We start from the raw sequence: 16,070 nt of genomic DNA, 5'->3' as shown, positions 1-16,070 counted from the left end.
TGAAGCAGCATCACAGATGACATGAAGCAGACGGGTAGAATTCATGAGGGGGAGACAGGGAAGAAAACGGCTTAAAGAGGGCACAGAAATTCTATAAAAAGGATTTCAAGTGTGACCTCTTCAGGTAAACATGTAAAATCACATGGACTAAGCCTTTGGGCTTCTGGAATACAACATATGTTAACTGAGACATAAATCAGATAGCTTTTATTTACGTGGAGCCTATATGAGAATAACTAAAAGGTTAAAACACTTAAAAAGTAAAATATAAAATAAGTGACATAGTAAAAGACTTAATAAAAGCTCAAATAAAATGTAACGCCAGCCTAGCAGAGCAAGAGTACGCGGTTCCATTTGTGCCAAAAATGTGTTTTTGTCTCCACTTTCTTTGTCTTTGATTCATTGCTTCCGTCTATGTCCGCTACAAGACGTGGACAGTGGACACGAAACATATTTTGGTTGCATACAAAAGCTCACTGTTTGATCATTTATGCCCTCATTAATCCACTTAAAAGATGCATTAGATTCTGTGCAGAGAACGATGTTTCAATCCTACTCAAATACTTTTAATTTAAAAGAAAAAATGATCAAATTTGTGTTCAGTTGAGTGATTCTTTGTTGCAACGGCATGCCATCATACTGGCTGTAGCCATGCACAGCAGTGACAGAGCAGGCTGGCGTCCAGCAAGAGGAGGAGGAGGAGGAGGAGGAGGTGCCAGGCTGGTATATCTGATGATGGAGCGGCCACACACCATTCAGGCTACACTTTGTTGGTCAAAAATAGTTTTTTTTTAAATCACAGGAAAATATTATTTGTTTCTTTAAATTCCAAAATATCCATCCCACAAAACAAGTCATTCAATGGTAGCACAAAAAAAGCATCTAAACCGATTTTGAGCCTTGTTTAAAATGAAAACACGTCATTTATTCACACTTTATTCTTTTTATTGCTACATGTGTATTAATAAGACAATAATCCTTTTACTATCAACACTAGGAATCAAACGTATTATAATTACATAACATTTTTAGCACATTAAAAAAGAAGCTTAATGTGATGCATATTGACTTCTAGATAAAATACACGCATAAACACACACGTAAAATATATTTTTTCTAATGTTTCAGTGAATAAATAAGCAAACTAATTGGTAAGATTTCCTTGATTTTTAGGTAAAGCAAAGCAAAATGTGTTTTTCCAACACTGACTGAGCGCATTCTTAGCCTAAAACCAGCATTTTAAAGGTCATTTTAGGAAAAACAGGATCAGTTTCCAGGCAGATACTGTGGTGTGGAGGGCAAAGTTTGAACTGAGAAGATTTTGTTTTGTTCTGGCGCATTGATCAGCATCGTTTCCTTTAAATCTAAAAAGGACAAAGAGAAGGGTAGTTAACGGGGGCGTAAATCAAAATCTTTCAAAGATTTGAACTTCTGTTGTATTTCAACAACATTCCCACCTGCATCTGTTCCTTTTCCTGGGTATGCAGAAACATCTTCCTCCTCATCAGGACCCAAGTCCTCAATCTGGACCTTTTCAAGATTTTCCCCCCGCCCAGGTTCTACGTACAGGTTCTCCAACTGGGAGGGAGCTGAGGGAGGAACAAGAGCTGGAGCTGGAACACCGTCTTGGAAAAGGGCTGGAGCTGGAGCAGGAGTAGGACCAAGAACGGGAGCAGGAGGAGCAGGAGCTGGAGAAGGACCAAAAAGTGGAGCAGGAGAAGGAGCAAAAGCAGGAGCAAGTCCTGTGGTTAAAGATAGAGGTGGCGCTCCATCGGGGGTCAGAGCTGGAAGTGAAGCTGAATCTTGAAGAGGAGCAGGAGAGAAGGTAACCAAAACTGGGTTTAGTGGAGCAGAAGATGGCAGAGTAGAATCAAACACTGAGCTCTGGACAAAGTCAAGTCCAGGAGAAGCGAGCGCAGGAGCTGACGTTGACTCCTTCACCACACAGGGGGGCAGAAAGCCTGAGATTTGCTCTGAGATGTCTGCCGCCGCCGCTGCAGGAGCCACAGCAGCTGTAGGAGGAAACTGAGTGTCAGGCGCCTCCTCCTGAACAACTGACATGTGAGGCCCTGAGTCGATCTTTCTGGGCCTCCCCCTCCTCTTCGTGCCATTTTGAGTTCTTGATCTCTTTCTTTGGCTCTCCACCCTGAAACAGAACGACAGTTGTGACAAAAGTCACCAGCAGCGGACAATGAGATATTTATACTGGAAGATTTTCTGAAAAACTAACAGTACAAAGTCCTTGACTGGGACCTGGGCTGTGGATAGACTGACCAAAGCAACCTTTGGTTTTCTCTTGCTCCATATTCAATACAAACCAGAGGAGTGATAAGCAGTAAAGTAGCTGATAGTGGTTTGTCCCAGTAAAGTACACCGTCCCGGTGAAGAATAGAAAGCGTTTATTACTTCTGCTCCACTTGCAGTTGTTTAGACTACATTCTTCACTTTATCACTCCACAGATATACGTCCCACAGTTGTACTGTAGGTTACTGCACTCATGCCGACTGTGCTTTCAAACCAATTTACCCAAAAACCCACTGGTAAGTTTCCTTCTCTTCTGCTTCGGCTTTTCTCTTCCTGAGGAGGTCCCTGTCTCTCAATCGGCGACGAATCCCACCTTTAAAAGACAAATCCATTCATGAAAGTCACATTTAGGTGGTGTCATGTGAAATGCATGTTAAACACATGCTGAACTGCAGTTGTTGACAAAAAAATGATACTTTTCTGGCCTTTTTATACTATTTGCACACTTATGTTAGTGTTGGATTTGTGCACTGATGTTAAACACCTTGTCTGAGCTGATGAACAATATTAAAAGAATCACAAAAAAATGATTCAATTAAGTGAGAAGGAGAACTGTAAATTACCTTCCTCCTCATTCTGGATTGTGTCCTCCAACTCCTGCCTCTCTTGTTGAAGCGTCTCCTCCATTCGGACTCTTGCCTTTTCAATGAGTGTGGCAAAAGGCGCGCAGCCACACCAAAAAAGAGACAGAAAAGCCTCCAACTGTTGTCTATTCCCACCCTGTAGGATGAATTATCTGGTTAACCATTAGCATAGTTCTTGCAGCTCGAGCCTTATCATATTTGTAAAGCCGGAGGAATTGGCACAGAGCTGTCAGAGTGGGGGGAGAAAAAAAAGAAATGAAGAGTGAGTGGTGAGCTGGAAAAAGGTTAAAAAAAAGGGAAATATTTTATAGAAAGAAATGTATAAAGAAGTAACTTTGGTCAAAAAAGTGGCAAAAGTTTAAATGATTTTATCTGTGCTTCAGTATCCCAGCACTAAAAGAGAGACAAGTTAAACACCAGGTTTGTGTAAGATTTGAATGCAGTAATCACACACCATATAGATGAATAAACAATTAAAACATTTCTGAATAATCTCTTGGGATTAAGTGTATCATGTACACTTACATTTTTAAAATGGAGCAGAGGCATGGCCGCCTTATCTCTCAGACAGAGTGCTGGGAGTGTTCTGAATCTTCTCACAACACATTTGACCCTGATATGTGTGTTTGACCCACTCAGAGGAGAAAAACAATGAAATAGCACTCTTCACTAATGCTGATGGGATCCTTTAAATTCAGTGGGATCTGGGCAGAGGGGGAGAAGTTTATGCAGGCTGGATTATAATGTAAGATTGAGTGCATTTGCCTATATGCCTCTTAAAAAGGATTTTATGCACTTTTTTTGGATGAAGCTGAGCACTATTGCAAAAAAAAGGATAAAAGAAAGTTGAAAAAAAATCAAATTCCTATGATGCTTAAATTGATCTAATGACAAAAACCTCTATCAGTGTTAAGTCTCTCAACTCCTCAGTGATAATTTTACTCTGATAACAGCTTGATTAGTGTTTGTCATACAATTATAGACGTTAAATATGATTAAATTGCAGCAAAGCTGCAGAAAACAACTTTTTTTTTGGCCAAAAACGAAAATCATACTTAAAAGACCATTGGGAACTCTTTATCAAGAGATTATCAGAGTGGGACTTCAATGAAAGAAAACTATTTTTTTAGTCTTCCATCTTCTTGCACTAAACATTACATCTTCAAGGAAAGCTGGGAATTTTTTTAAAACTCATGTTTGCATCTTAAAAGCAAAACTTAATTTACTAAAATGCAAATAAAGGAATAACAGTGAGGTTTTTTTCTCAAAATAATTACCACAAAGAATTTCTAAAATTATGCATTTTTTGCATTTGTATTGAAGTTGCACAATCTGATTTTTTGCATGAAGTTGTCATTTGTTTTTACCCCTCAACTCCCCAGTGAAGAGTTTTACTTTGAGATCAGCTTGATTGTTTGTTTTTTACATATATTTTTGGAAAAAAATCTTTAAAACATAAAACTACTACATAAAATATGGAAGGTAAACAGAAATTGATCTTACTATAAAGGAGAAATAAAACAACAGCATTGATTTAAAAAATAAAAGAGAGAATGGCGTGTTTTGATGGCACCAAGCATGAATCTCTGTCATGACAACATACGGTCAGGCCACAGGCAGCCGGATAGGACAGGACCTCTGCAGTTACACATATTTTCAGAATATCAAGTCTTTGCTCAACTTTAGCAAAGCTCAACAACCTGGCTCTGTTCAACTCGGTCTTCTGCTTCGGGGCTTGGATGTCTCAGGAAGTAAAGGGGAGGGGTTGCATGGAGGGAGGGGGGTGCCCTACCCTCCATATGCATAGACAGTGCTCTCTTTACCTCCAACCAAATACACCCCCTCCTTTAAAGACATGTGTCCAAAAGAAGGGGAGGGGGGAGAAAAAACAGTCGTTTGGAGACGGAATAACAAGAAAAGTGGTTTATTGGTTAAATGTACAGAATACAAACCAGGCAGACACTGGAAGACATGAGATAAATACATGATTTATTACTTTAAAATCATGTTTATCAGAGTTAATAACAGAAAAATTGTAAGATACGTGTTTGTTTGAATAGAAAAAAGAAAGCGTTTAATGATCAATAATGTTTCACAATGTATATATATTTCTACTTAGACTAATTTGCACAAAAAAAGCCTAACGTTTGAAAAACATACATTGAAGCACAGCAGCGTCATGTTTTCTGACTGCAATGGCCTTTCAGGCGCGATGGGCGTTTCTGGACGCAGATGGCGCTGTTGAGCATATATTTTGTTTCAGTCCCGTTTCCCTCCATGGTTTCCCCTCTCTCCGACTAACTTAGCGTTGGCTCAGTTCATTATACAGCCCTATATTCTCCCTCCATAAGGGCATCTCTGCCTTTAGACTCAAGATCCCAGCAAAGCCCGACAGAGAAAACTTTAGCCTGCATATAAGGGGAAGATGGACATGAAAAAAAGGATCCATTTGGAGCTAAGAAACAGGACACCGTCTGATGTGAGTCGTGCTTTTTTAAACCCATAGTTTTCTGGCTAGCCGTGCGCGTTAGCTTGCCACTTTTTTTTTCCTTCTCCATTTGCTTTGCGACCTGTGAAGCTAATGCTGACCACATGGCTTAGATTCGGGGAGAAGAAAGTCTTTCAACACGCTTAAATCCTCGGTACTGTTGTGGATTGGGCGTATGAGGGTCAACGAGACGGGGTGGAAAAAAGAAGCAGCATTTAATTGTTACTTTCAAGCGGTGGTTTCCCCCCTGCTCGCTGGCTATGAATGCAGTGCTTTAACCATTTCGCAGCCTCCTCGGTCGGTCCACGGTGCATGCACACACACAGGTCGACTCCTACGGCCGGGGTACAAATCGCCAAACTTCGCGTTTCAAAGCGGACATATCGGGGAGAGCTGCTTCCTGCGCCGCGTTTGCCATGCACACAGCGCTTATACAGCCATCGGAAGCCATGTTTGTTGCTAGCACACAACTGCTAAAAATGGGCGCTTAAATAAATAGCGTGAACAATTTCAAACTAACATACACGGACTTTTATCAGTAGATACATCATAGATTTGGCAAAATTTATTTTTGAGAAAACCGCAAAAATTAGTATTCAAATGGTCAAATTCAGAACACAAAAGGGGGTAAAAATCATTTACCAATTTACCCCACGATAGTAAATATAATAAAGCAACCACTCCCGCGTGCGACTGTTTATATTATGGAGCTTTAAACTGTCTATACCGATATATTTTTGTTATAAAATGTGCAGCTGTTAGTCGTGTAAATAGCTTGTATTGTCACACAGATACGTTTCCCTTTCTCTACAGTACAAATCTATAAACATTTAAACATGGATTTCCTGTAATTCACATAAGCTAATTTACTCATTTGTTCCCGCCATATTATCCCATTCTCTGTCACCCACAAACCCTATCCGCCCAATTTATATACATAGAGAGGCGCAGCAATTAATAGCATCACAGTTATTCCTAAACAGAATCAAATGTTACAGTCAACCGTGGTGGCTGGGTTAGCTAACGACGTGAAAAGCCGAATCACCCTGCCTGCCTGCCTGTGTGAGGCACGGAGATCCGGGGCGCACTGCGCTTCATGCACGCGGCGACCAAAAAACTCGACGCTCGCGAGTGGCTCAAACGGAAGTAATGAGAAAATGGGATGAAAAATTAATGCTGATCATGTGTTACATCGGTATATTTCATTTTTAAAAAGCACTTTTCACCATTGGAGTGTTCAGAGATCTGCATACTGTAGCTCGGGAATCGCCATGTTGTCATTCTGTCGTCTTTGAAGCCTTGGGAGAAAGGAACCGTCTCCATCTTTGTTTTTTTTACTAGATTTCCGCTCTCTATCCTTCGACCTCAAAGTATTTCTGTAACACCCTGGCAATAATCGTTCAGTCGACTACAAAGTAGTATTCCACCTCCACATAAAGCTTGGCGAATCGAGAAAAAGAAAAAAATGAAAATTTAGACGTGTGTTCGCAATCCCGTCCGCTGCCGATGGGTTTGTCTAATGGCGGACAGACGGAGCTCTCTAGCTGCTCCTCTGCTGAACGGCTGCGTTTAAAAGGGGCAATGGCTAGCGTGTAGCAAGCTAGCTCCCAAAATCGTTGCATTTGTCATTAGCGAGTGCATCGGCGGACCGTGGGAAGTAGTAGCGGCTTTGCTCTCCTTCGTCTTTTAACGCACCACAAATGTCTGTGTCGGACAGATAAAGACTTTACCCGGAACACAGACATGTTTGAGCTGAAGAAAAGCAGTTCTTCGTTTCGATGTTTTAAGTAACCGTGTTCTTTGACGATTGTCAAGAACTTTTTTTTTCTTCTCGCAACGTTTTTTTTGTCCAGCAATTAATTGCGCAACCGGTGTGAGCAAAACGGAGTCAAACTAACTCCGCCTTCAAAGTTGTTTTTCATATTTAAAGAAACAAAATGTTCTTACGGAAGATTTTAAACTATTTTTAAACAGTTGTTAGTTTGCATTTCAATAATAACTTTATTTTATGAAACCTTATGTCTACACTCAGTGAGATGTGGATAAATTGGCTTTGATTGGAGGCTTTAAACTTTTAGTTTTTAAATAATGCAGTATCAGTGTGGTGTAACTATCAGTTCCATTAAAGCTCGACTGCAATTAAAATGGTGTTTTTAACAAGTTCCTGTGGCATTTTTCTGATCATGGAGGAAGAACATTTCTGTTTTTTTTTAACCTATACTCAAACTGTTGTTAATCAGGAGCAGATGATAAAATGGCTATTGGAAAAAAACTTGTAACACAAAATCTACGACCAGCAGGCCATAGGCTCCGTGCTTTGCTCCATTCTGATGCAGCCACTTGGAGACAAATGGATCTATTTATGTCTTTGTTTTTGTTGTCCGAATTGCATTTTGCTCAAAACTGTAAGTCTGGATGGCTCCGATATTGCTCGTCATTTTTGTTGCACCACTAATGTTAGGTTGGGGTTGTGAGGGGCTGCAAGCTAGCAGAAAGAGAAAGGGATTATGGGAAAGGAGGGTCGGCTTAACGACTTTCCTGCCGCTCTGCAGCAACTATGTCCCATAAAACGACACAAGGTTTTTTGGGGGTTTTTGGCCAAAAACAACAATCATAATTAAAGGACCACTGGGTCTCATCATCAAAAGATTATAAGGGTGGGATTTTAAGTAAATAAAACAATTTTTTTGTCTTCCATCTTCTTGCACTAAACATTGCATTCTTAAAGGGAATGCTGTGAATTTTTTTTATTTTTTCATGTTTGCATCTTAAAAAGCAGAACAATCTGATATTTATGCATGAAGAAGTTGTAATTTGTTTTTTTTTACTTTTTACGTCTTTTAGGTACGCGAACTCGTCCTTGATAACTGTCGATCGATCGAAGGGAAAATCGAGGGGCTCACAGCTGAGTTTGTCAACCTGGAGTTCCTCAGTTTGATAAACGTTGGCTTAATCTCAGTGTCCAACCTACCAAAACTAGCAAAACTTAAAAAGGTAAGCCCAGACTACACCGCTCGCACTCTTGCACCTTTCAGTGAAGATTCAGCTCATGTGCTGCGTTGCCTTTCAGCTGGAGTTAAGCGACAACAGAATCAGCGGCGGCCTCGATGTTTTAGCAGAGAAACTCCCCCACCTCACACATCTAAACCTGAGTGGGAACAAATTGAAAGACCTCAGCACGTTGGAACCTTTGGTAGGTCTTCACATGTGCCCTAAGATGCAGAATGTTACACACGTTTGCCCAATATGTCTGATTCCTATGCATTTAGACAACAAGCCTGCATTACAATGATGTGAAGATGTAATATTTTAGGAAGTAAAAGTTTTCTTTTTTTCAGTGTACCTGCAATGTTGTGAATTATTAATGCCCCAAAAACTTGGATATACTTTATCTACGATTAGAATCATTCACATAGCAGAAACTCAGAAACATTTTGGACTGTTTGATTATTTATTTATTATTTAAAGTGAGGTTTAGTTTTCAGAACTGCTTTAAAAATTTTAAGCCTAGACAAAGGCCTTTATATAAACAAGACTGTAGTGCGTCTGTGCATAGCATCTACTTATCCACACTCTAATGCGTTGTAATTAAGGGATGTTGTTTTCTGAATGAAAAATAACCTTTATTTATTTATTCATTTATTTTAAATAAAAATTAGCTACCGTAATTTTTCAATCTTAAGTCACAAAACTGATTACAACTGTTGCCTTTCAGTCCGGGGCAATAGAAAGGATCCCATTGATTTTGCCAATATTAAATCCTAAATAGCTAAATAAATCTTCAAATGCACTTTAAACTTCTACTTGAGTTTGGATTCTATACCTGAGTCCATGATTCTTAACCTAGTTATTTAGTTAAAAAAAAGGTACCGGTACATTTTAAAATGTAGACATTACTATCAATGCATAAAAAAAACGTGATCATAAACCTGTCTCCTCCTGTTGGTGGATGCAGAATAATCTAAAAGACACAATAATAGGAAAGTAGCATATAGGTTATCTTAACTGTGAGGTTAAAAAAAACTTTAAAATGAGAAACAATTGAAACCACCTGTTCAGAATCATGGAAAACACTTAACTTAACAAGACTTAAAAAAGCCTTCAAAGTTTTTAAAAGTGCTGAAAAATATGGACCTCTTGGTTAGTCCGACTCAGCATCTCTAGAGCAGCTCCTGCCGTTTCACTGTCATGGATGTTTTTGCTTTTGTTGGACAGAAAAAGCTGGATAACCTGAAGAGTTTGGACCTGTTCAACTGTGAAGTAACGAATCTCAACGACTACAGAGACAGCGTCTTCAAGCTGCTGCCTCAGCTCACCTACCTGGACGGTTATGACATAGCAGACAGGGAAGCCTCTGATTCAGACGGGGAGGTGGACGGTGTGGATGACGATGAAGATGAAGGTTGGACGTCTGCACTTTTCTTTTTTTTTTTCTTGTAATGTATGATATTTTTCTAACTGTATTTTAAAAAAATTTATGGTTGTTTTACAGATGGAGAAGAGGAGGAGGATGAAGACGGAGAGGAAGAGGACTTTGATGAGGAGGAGGAGGACGAGGAGGATGAAGAGGAGGTAGAAGGGGAAGACGATGACGAAGAGGTCAGCGGTGAAGACGAGGTAAAATAAAAAAATCCAATCGGTTTATGTTGTCAAACAGTTCTGATGCATTTCTGGAAATCTTTCTCCGGTTTTGTCTCTTCTAAGGAGGAAGAGTTCGGTCAAGACGGAGAAGTAGAAGACGAGGATGAAGACGAGGATGAAGACGAGGAGGGTATGCAGCTCTGCAAATTGCAAAAAAAGCTCTCAGAAAGTGAAGTGACAAGTTAGTGTGGAATGTGTCAGTGGGGGCATCGGTTAAAATGTCGGGACAAGCTCACCCACACGTGTGTAATTATGTAGAGGTAACACTTCTACGCATGTGACTTAATGATCATTTTTTAAAAACCAACAGTGGTCCTTCGTTAATTTCAGAAAAAAATAAAATTGATACTTTATTTATGGGGAAATTCTTCCCTCTGGGGGGAGCGGTGAGCTGCAGACTCGCTCGGGGGACGACAGCTGGCTGGGGAGAGCGGGAATCGATCCACCAACCCTTCGGTTGTTGGACGACCTGCTCTACCGCCTGAGCTAAACTACCGCCCAAATTAATTAATTTCAGTTAATTAGCTTAAGTAAGTAAGGGGGGGAAAAAACCCACAATAGGGGGAATCTGCAAAGAAGTCAGCTTTATTTATAACAATAATATGAATGTTTTAAGGCTGTAAAATTCCTCTACACACTTTTTTCAGGCAGACATGAACATTTTCACACTTTCATCCCTTGTATAAACTCAAAGCTCAGAACGTCATAGAAGAATAAGTCAATTTATAGAATAAAACAAAGATCTGATCGCAACTGAAGATTTATATAAATATGTCAAACTGGGCACATTCATTGATGTAAGAGAGACTGCATGGAGGACATTGAATGAAATGGCCTATGAAGGGATGCCCCCATCTCTCTTTCTCTCTCTCTGCGTTTGTATTTATATATATATGTATATGTGTTTACTTAAATACACTGACTTGTTGTGAAAGACAATTATTTGGAATCAAATTGATAAATTTAGATGTATTTGTGATCAAAAGTTCTTCTGTCACAGCTCGATGAATTGGACTGGTGTTTTCGTAGTCGTCATGTCAACCAACAGAGTCGCAGTGTGCCGACAACGTCCGTGAGGAAAAACTGAGGCACATTAGCAGCTAAATCCACTGTTAAGAGTCTGACCCTGAATACTCCCACCATTCTGAAGTTTAAGAGAAGGAAAAACTCCACGGCTGTGTCCGAAGTCCTTCAATACTCACTATGTAGTGCGTTTGCCATTTTGTAGCGCTGCCCTAGAAATTTCCCAGAAGTCTCTGCGAAAATCCAGTGTGCATCAATGCTGACTAGATTTGCAAAATAAAAAAAATTTAAATGTGTTTTTTCATAAACCATCAACTTTTTCATCATCAGAAAACAGTAAATTCATAGTGGCTTCAGAACACTCATATCTCAGAGAAATCAGTGACATCATATTTTCTTTAAAAAAAAAATAGTGAGCATGGTGTCCTAATTGTTTTTAAACCCAGAGCATAATATAAAGTTTTTTAGTAGTTAGGGAGCAGGAAGGACCCTTTTTTTTTTTCTACCAGTATTTATGAATCCACTGTGTTCTGATATTACTTGGATGGTTTGTGGTCTATATTCACCAATGAAGTTGGTATTAATGCACTCCGGCTTTTCGCTGAGACTTCTGGGAAATTCCTAGGGCACTGGAATTGGCACTTGGCACTCGTATCCTCTGACTTCCTACCTTTTTCTCTTTTTCTTCTATTTTAACCCCCCCCCCCCACCACCACCACCACCCTTTAGAAAATGGCAAATGCACTAAATAGTGCACTATGTAGTGAACGGGAAAGGAATGTGGACGCAGCCATATTTGCTAGCAGAGTGTGACGCTCAGTTGAGCAGGACCACGCATGGATCAGGATGTTGGATAAACTGTTCTGCGTGTCAGTTTGGTTGATCAAAATGGTATCAAAAAATCTGTGAGGCTGCAATACAGTAGGTGAACCGCAATTTAGCAAGAGATCCCTTTATTCTAAATGTATTTTTAACAACGTTTTTAGGGTTTGAAGTTTTCTACGGCATAATTCTGCACCCCCCCTTTTGTCGATCAGGGATTGTTGTTGCTCATATTTTGCTCTAGTTGTTAATAATAATAAATGTTTCCCTCAGAAGCAGAGGCTGGCAAAGGTGAAAAAAGAAAGCGGGATCCAGAGGATGAGGACGAGGACGACGATGACGAAGACGACGAGTAAAGGCAAAATTGAGACCGAGAGCCCACCGAGTTCCCCCCACCCCCTTTATTGCCCCCCCCCCCCCCCTCCTCCAACAAACCCACCACCTCTGTAATCCACCCTCCCAAGCTCCGCGCTTTTATTGGCGCAAGACTGTACCAGATTTGTGGGCCGAGTGGAGCTGCACCCCCCACCCCCTCCAATTTTTCTCCACCCACCACCTTTTCTTCTGCCCCCATGGAACTGAGAGCCACTCATGACCCCTGAGCTTCTCAGGCAGCCCCCGCCACTCAGCATTCCACAATTTCTGTCAATCCCTCTTTATATATTCCCGCGTTAGGACTTTGGGACTGGTATCTAGTTTTGGGTCTGTGCTTTTAATAATTTGTTGGATGATTTATATTTTTTTTGTTGTTGTTTTGGGGTTTATTATCTCCCTTCAGTTTTTTTTTCCCTTAATTTTTTTCCGTTCCTTTTTTTTTTTGTTCCCCTCAATAAAAATTGCTATAGCAGCTGTGCAACCTGCAAGCCATTGTTTTTAGTGTGGCTGCCTGTTGCACAAATCAAGGTTGTAGCTAAATTTTTACTTTCTGTATGACAAGAAGAAAACAAAAAACAACTTTGTAAATAAAATGTTAACATCTTTGGTTTTTCTCTCCTTTTTTTCTTTGATCTCCAACACCGAATCTTTGCAGGCGTCAAGACCTGGTTATGAAAAGGATCTTTAAAGTCCCTCTTTGATCATCTTATGATCCGTTTTAAAGGGTATTGATTGTGCGGTTTTTAGTCTAAATAAAAGAACATTATCGTTTTAAAGGACATAGTTTCTGCAGAGTGACAGGAGTTCATTAGAAATTGTAAGCAGGACAGTTGGAGCAATGAGTTTTATCACTAGAGGAGACATCACGTGGTTCCTCGTGGGAGGAGAGCACCGCCATCTTGGTGAGGTCAAGTTACTGCTGCAGTGAATGCATGTGAACACATTTTTTGCATAATACCAGTTCATTGTTTGTGTTTCAACTGCCAAAATCAGAGAACTGAGTCCATGAAGGAGGAAGTATATCATTTCACAGATAAGTATTATAATTTTTTTCTTTTAAGGCTGCAGGGGCTTTATTAATAGAACACATGTTGACATGCATGATGCTGCAGGGCTATTATCAACATGCTGCATGATGTACGGAGAATTTGCTGTCAACATAAATGTACATTTTATTTTGCTAAACCTGTATACAGCATACTAGGCTATTATAGTAATATAGATTTATACATTTCTGACTCAGTGACTGAACTTTTCACTATTCAGACTTAAGGAAAAAGTGGATCTTAGCAATAAAAAGAGCTAACCCAGATGGATCACTGTGGTACCAACTAGTAATACAGTCTGACTGTTCAAAACATTTCGTGGAAACACATTTTGATGAGAGGCCAGACTGTTTGCTTGAAACCCGACACCATAACATCTGTGTTACGCAAATTGATCACTCACATGAATCGGTATAAATCTATTATTTTTCTTTGTTGTTATTTTAGGGTAAATCTATTGTTCACTTTTGGACTTCTTTTGAATATTTATTTTATTATTATTTTTATTGTTATTATTATTATTAATAATATTAGTAGACTATTATTTTATTATTTATTGACTTATGTATGTATTGCTATTATTTATTGTTTGTATTGACTTACTATTGATTTATTATTATTATTGACTTATTGTTGGGTTTTTCTAAATAATTTAAATTACATGTCAAAGAGGTCTAAAACTCCTAAATGTTTACAAATATTTTTTTTAAAATTCTTTGTAATAATTTTTTTATTTGTAAGAAGTCCTGCAACAATGCCTTTTCATTAAAGTTTGAGCTTTTAAGGCTGACTGTTTCTCTTTAACAACAACAAATTATGTATCTATATATATATTATAAATATAATATATTTACATATATGTATAAATATATATAAATTGTAAAAACATATATAGTATATAAAAGCTACTTAGACACCACTAAAAGCAATAGAAATCTTTGTCATGTGGGCGTCGTCGACCTCACCAAGATGGCGTCACGCTCCGCCACCGTCGGCCAGGCTTCTAAAGCGGGCGTGTCTCCTCTAGTGATATAACTCATTGAGTTGGAGCAACCCCTCCCACCTCTTCCTGTCCCTGTTGCTGAGAGCTCTCTGTTTACAGGCTCACTCGCTAGCTTATGTCCCCTCACACCCTCAAACTGACATTAGCGGTGCAACAAAATAGTGGATCCATCGGAATGGAGAAGACCAGGGAGCTTGTTTTCTACGTGACAAAGTTCTTTTTTAAACTGCGTTTTTTTCGTCTGCTCCTGATTCACAATGATCTGAAGAAAAAAAACTCAAAAATGCAATTTCTGAGCTCAATTTTACTAATAAATGTCCATGAGAAAAAGAAGTCAGGGCAGGGCAGGCATTCAAGTTTATGAAAAAAGGGCTACTTAATTTAATAAAGTCGCCATTTTTGCTGAGGTAGTTTTGCAGCTTCTAAAAGAATTCTTTCTAAAACAAGTAGGAAATGTTCATAAAATCCCAGTAAAAGGGACGTTTTATCAGTCTTCATAAGTCAAATAAAAAATAGTATTTAAAGAAGCCCTTTTTTTTTTCACTTCGATGACGCTCATGTGTATCAGCTGAAACTGCAGTTACAACGTCCACATCATAAAGCCCTTACTAACCGGATTAGTCTGTGTAGAATCCTCACCGTGACATCTGTGACTTTGCTTCTGTGTCAGAAGTGCAGAAATCTCAACACCTTAAACTACAAGATCAACTGGTAACCCCTTGTGCTATCCTAGGCACTTTACCATTGGGAGTTGGGTCATCTAGACCCACTAGACAGTGCTCTGAACCTTTTTTCTTCAATGATTTGTGATCTTCACTGGTGTCCATGGATTACATGAAATCTTTCCACCTTTATCCACCTTTGTCATGGTAGGGAGAACAGGTCAATGTAAAGGTGGGGTCATCTAAGATAGCACAAGGGTTCAAAACTACTGAGATGTTTGAAGATTTACTTGAGTATAAAAGATTATAATAAAACCAAATAATATCATTCATTTATTTTTCACAATATTGGCGTTTTTCAATGTCTTATGATTTAATGCGGATAAAACCTGTGAGCTCCAATGACAGACTGTAAACCAGGAGCGCTGTTTTCATGCTGCTGGTGGACAAAAGTCCATTCTGGAAACTGAATCAGAACAGTCCTGCACTCCAGTCACACACAGAGGTACACTCCAATCACAATAACCCGGCTGCTCTGTTTGTGTGATGAGACACTTCCCATGCTATCTAGAAAGTCTGTCTTCTGTCGAACCCCCCGACTGGACAAAAGCAGGTATGTTCGGCCATCAAGAGAAATTTTCTTTGCAATCATTTTATTTCCTTTATTACTAAAAGCTAAAAAAAAAAAAATCACTAAATGGATAAAACTTTAAACACTAAGATATCTGGTATTCATTCCAGTGCAGCTTTACGTTTGAACCCTTGTGCTATCCTATGGGGTCCAGATGACATTGGTAGGGATAACATTGACGTGTTCTCCCTACCATGACAAAGGTGGATAAAGGTGGAAAGATTTCATGTAATCCATGGACACCAGTGAAGATCACAAATCAATGAAGAAAAAAGGTTCAGAGCACTGTCTAGTGGGTCTAGATGACCTAACTCCCAACGTTAAAGTGCCTAGGATAGCACAAGGGTTACAAAAACACCTTTGTGTTGTTAGGAGCTCTTCCTGTAGTGTTTACTTGACGTATAATCCTTTTCTAATCAGTCTAATTAAAGTAATGACGTCAGTATTTTGGTTATTGCAGGATAAGTTGTTTGTAAAAAATAGTTTGTCA

General features: G+C 39.3%; 2 protein-coding genes across 6 annotated transcripts; one reads left to right on the top strand and one right to left on the bottom strand.

Annotated features, from left to right (window-relative positions):
* Nucleotides 1-920: 920 nt before the first annotated feature.
* Nucleotides 921-3,453, bottom strand: LOC101175461 (skin secretory protein xP2). Of its 2 annotated transcripts, none has more exons than XM_011476396.3 (5): nt 3,415-3,453; nt 2,869-3,025; nt 2,528-2,618; nt 1,458-2,146; nt 921-1,364 (listed from the first exon to the last, which is right to left on the bottom strand). In XM_011476396.3, exons 1-5 carry the CDS (start codon nt 3,436-3,438, stop codon nt 1,267-1,269), a joined length of 1,059 nt encoding a protein of 352 aa, XP_011474698.1. In that variant the 5' UTR covers nt 3,439-3,453; the 3' UTR covers nt 921-1,266. The 2 variants fall into 2 exon arrangements, with proteins under 2 accessions (XP_011474698.1, XP_004065972.1); XM_004065924.4 differs by having other exon boundaries at nt 2,540-2,618.
* A 1,349-nt stretch (nt 3,454-4,802) lies between these two features.
* On the top strand, nt 4,803-12,845 carry anp32b (acidic nuclear phosphoprotein 32 family member B). Of its 4 annotated transcripts, none has more exons than XM_011476378.3 (7): nt 4,803-5,368; nt 8,222-8,371; nt 8,448-8,570; nt 9,593-9,779; nt 9,870-9,976; nt 10,082-10,148; nt 12,140-12,845. In XM_011476378.3, the coding sequence occupies exons 1-7, from the start codon at nt 5,315-5,317 to the stop codon at nt 12,217-12,219; spliced, it is 768 nt and encodes a 255-aa protein (XP_011474680.1). In that variant the 5' UTR covers nt 4,803-5,314; the 3' UTR covers nt 12,220-12,845. The 4 variants fall into 4 exon arrangements, with proteins under 4 accessions (XP_011474680.1, XP_023818618.1, XP_011474663.1 ...); XM_023962850.1 differs by having other exon boundaries at nt 12,137-12,845; XM_011476361.3 differs by having other exon boundaries at nt 9,870-9,994.
* Nucleotides 12,846-16,070: the final 3,225 nt, after the last annotated feature.

Source organism: Oryzias latipes, chromosome 1, assembly GCF_002234675.1.
Source record: "Oryzias latipes chromosome 1, ASM223467v1".
NCBI classification, from domain to species: domain Eukaryota; kingdom Metazoa; phylum Chordata; class Actinopteri; order Beloniformes; family Adrianichthyidae; genus Oryzias; species Oryzias latipes.
The sequence above is the reverse complement of the archived record's forward strand: the minus strand, read 5'-3'. Positions and strand labels throughout refer to the sequence as shown.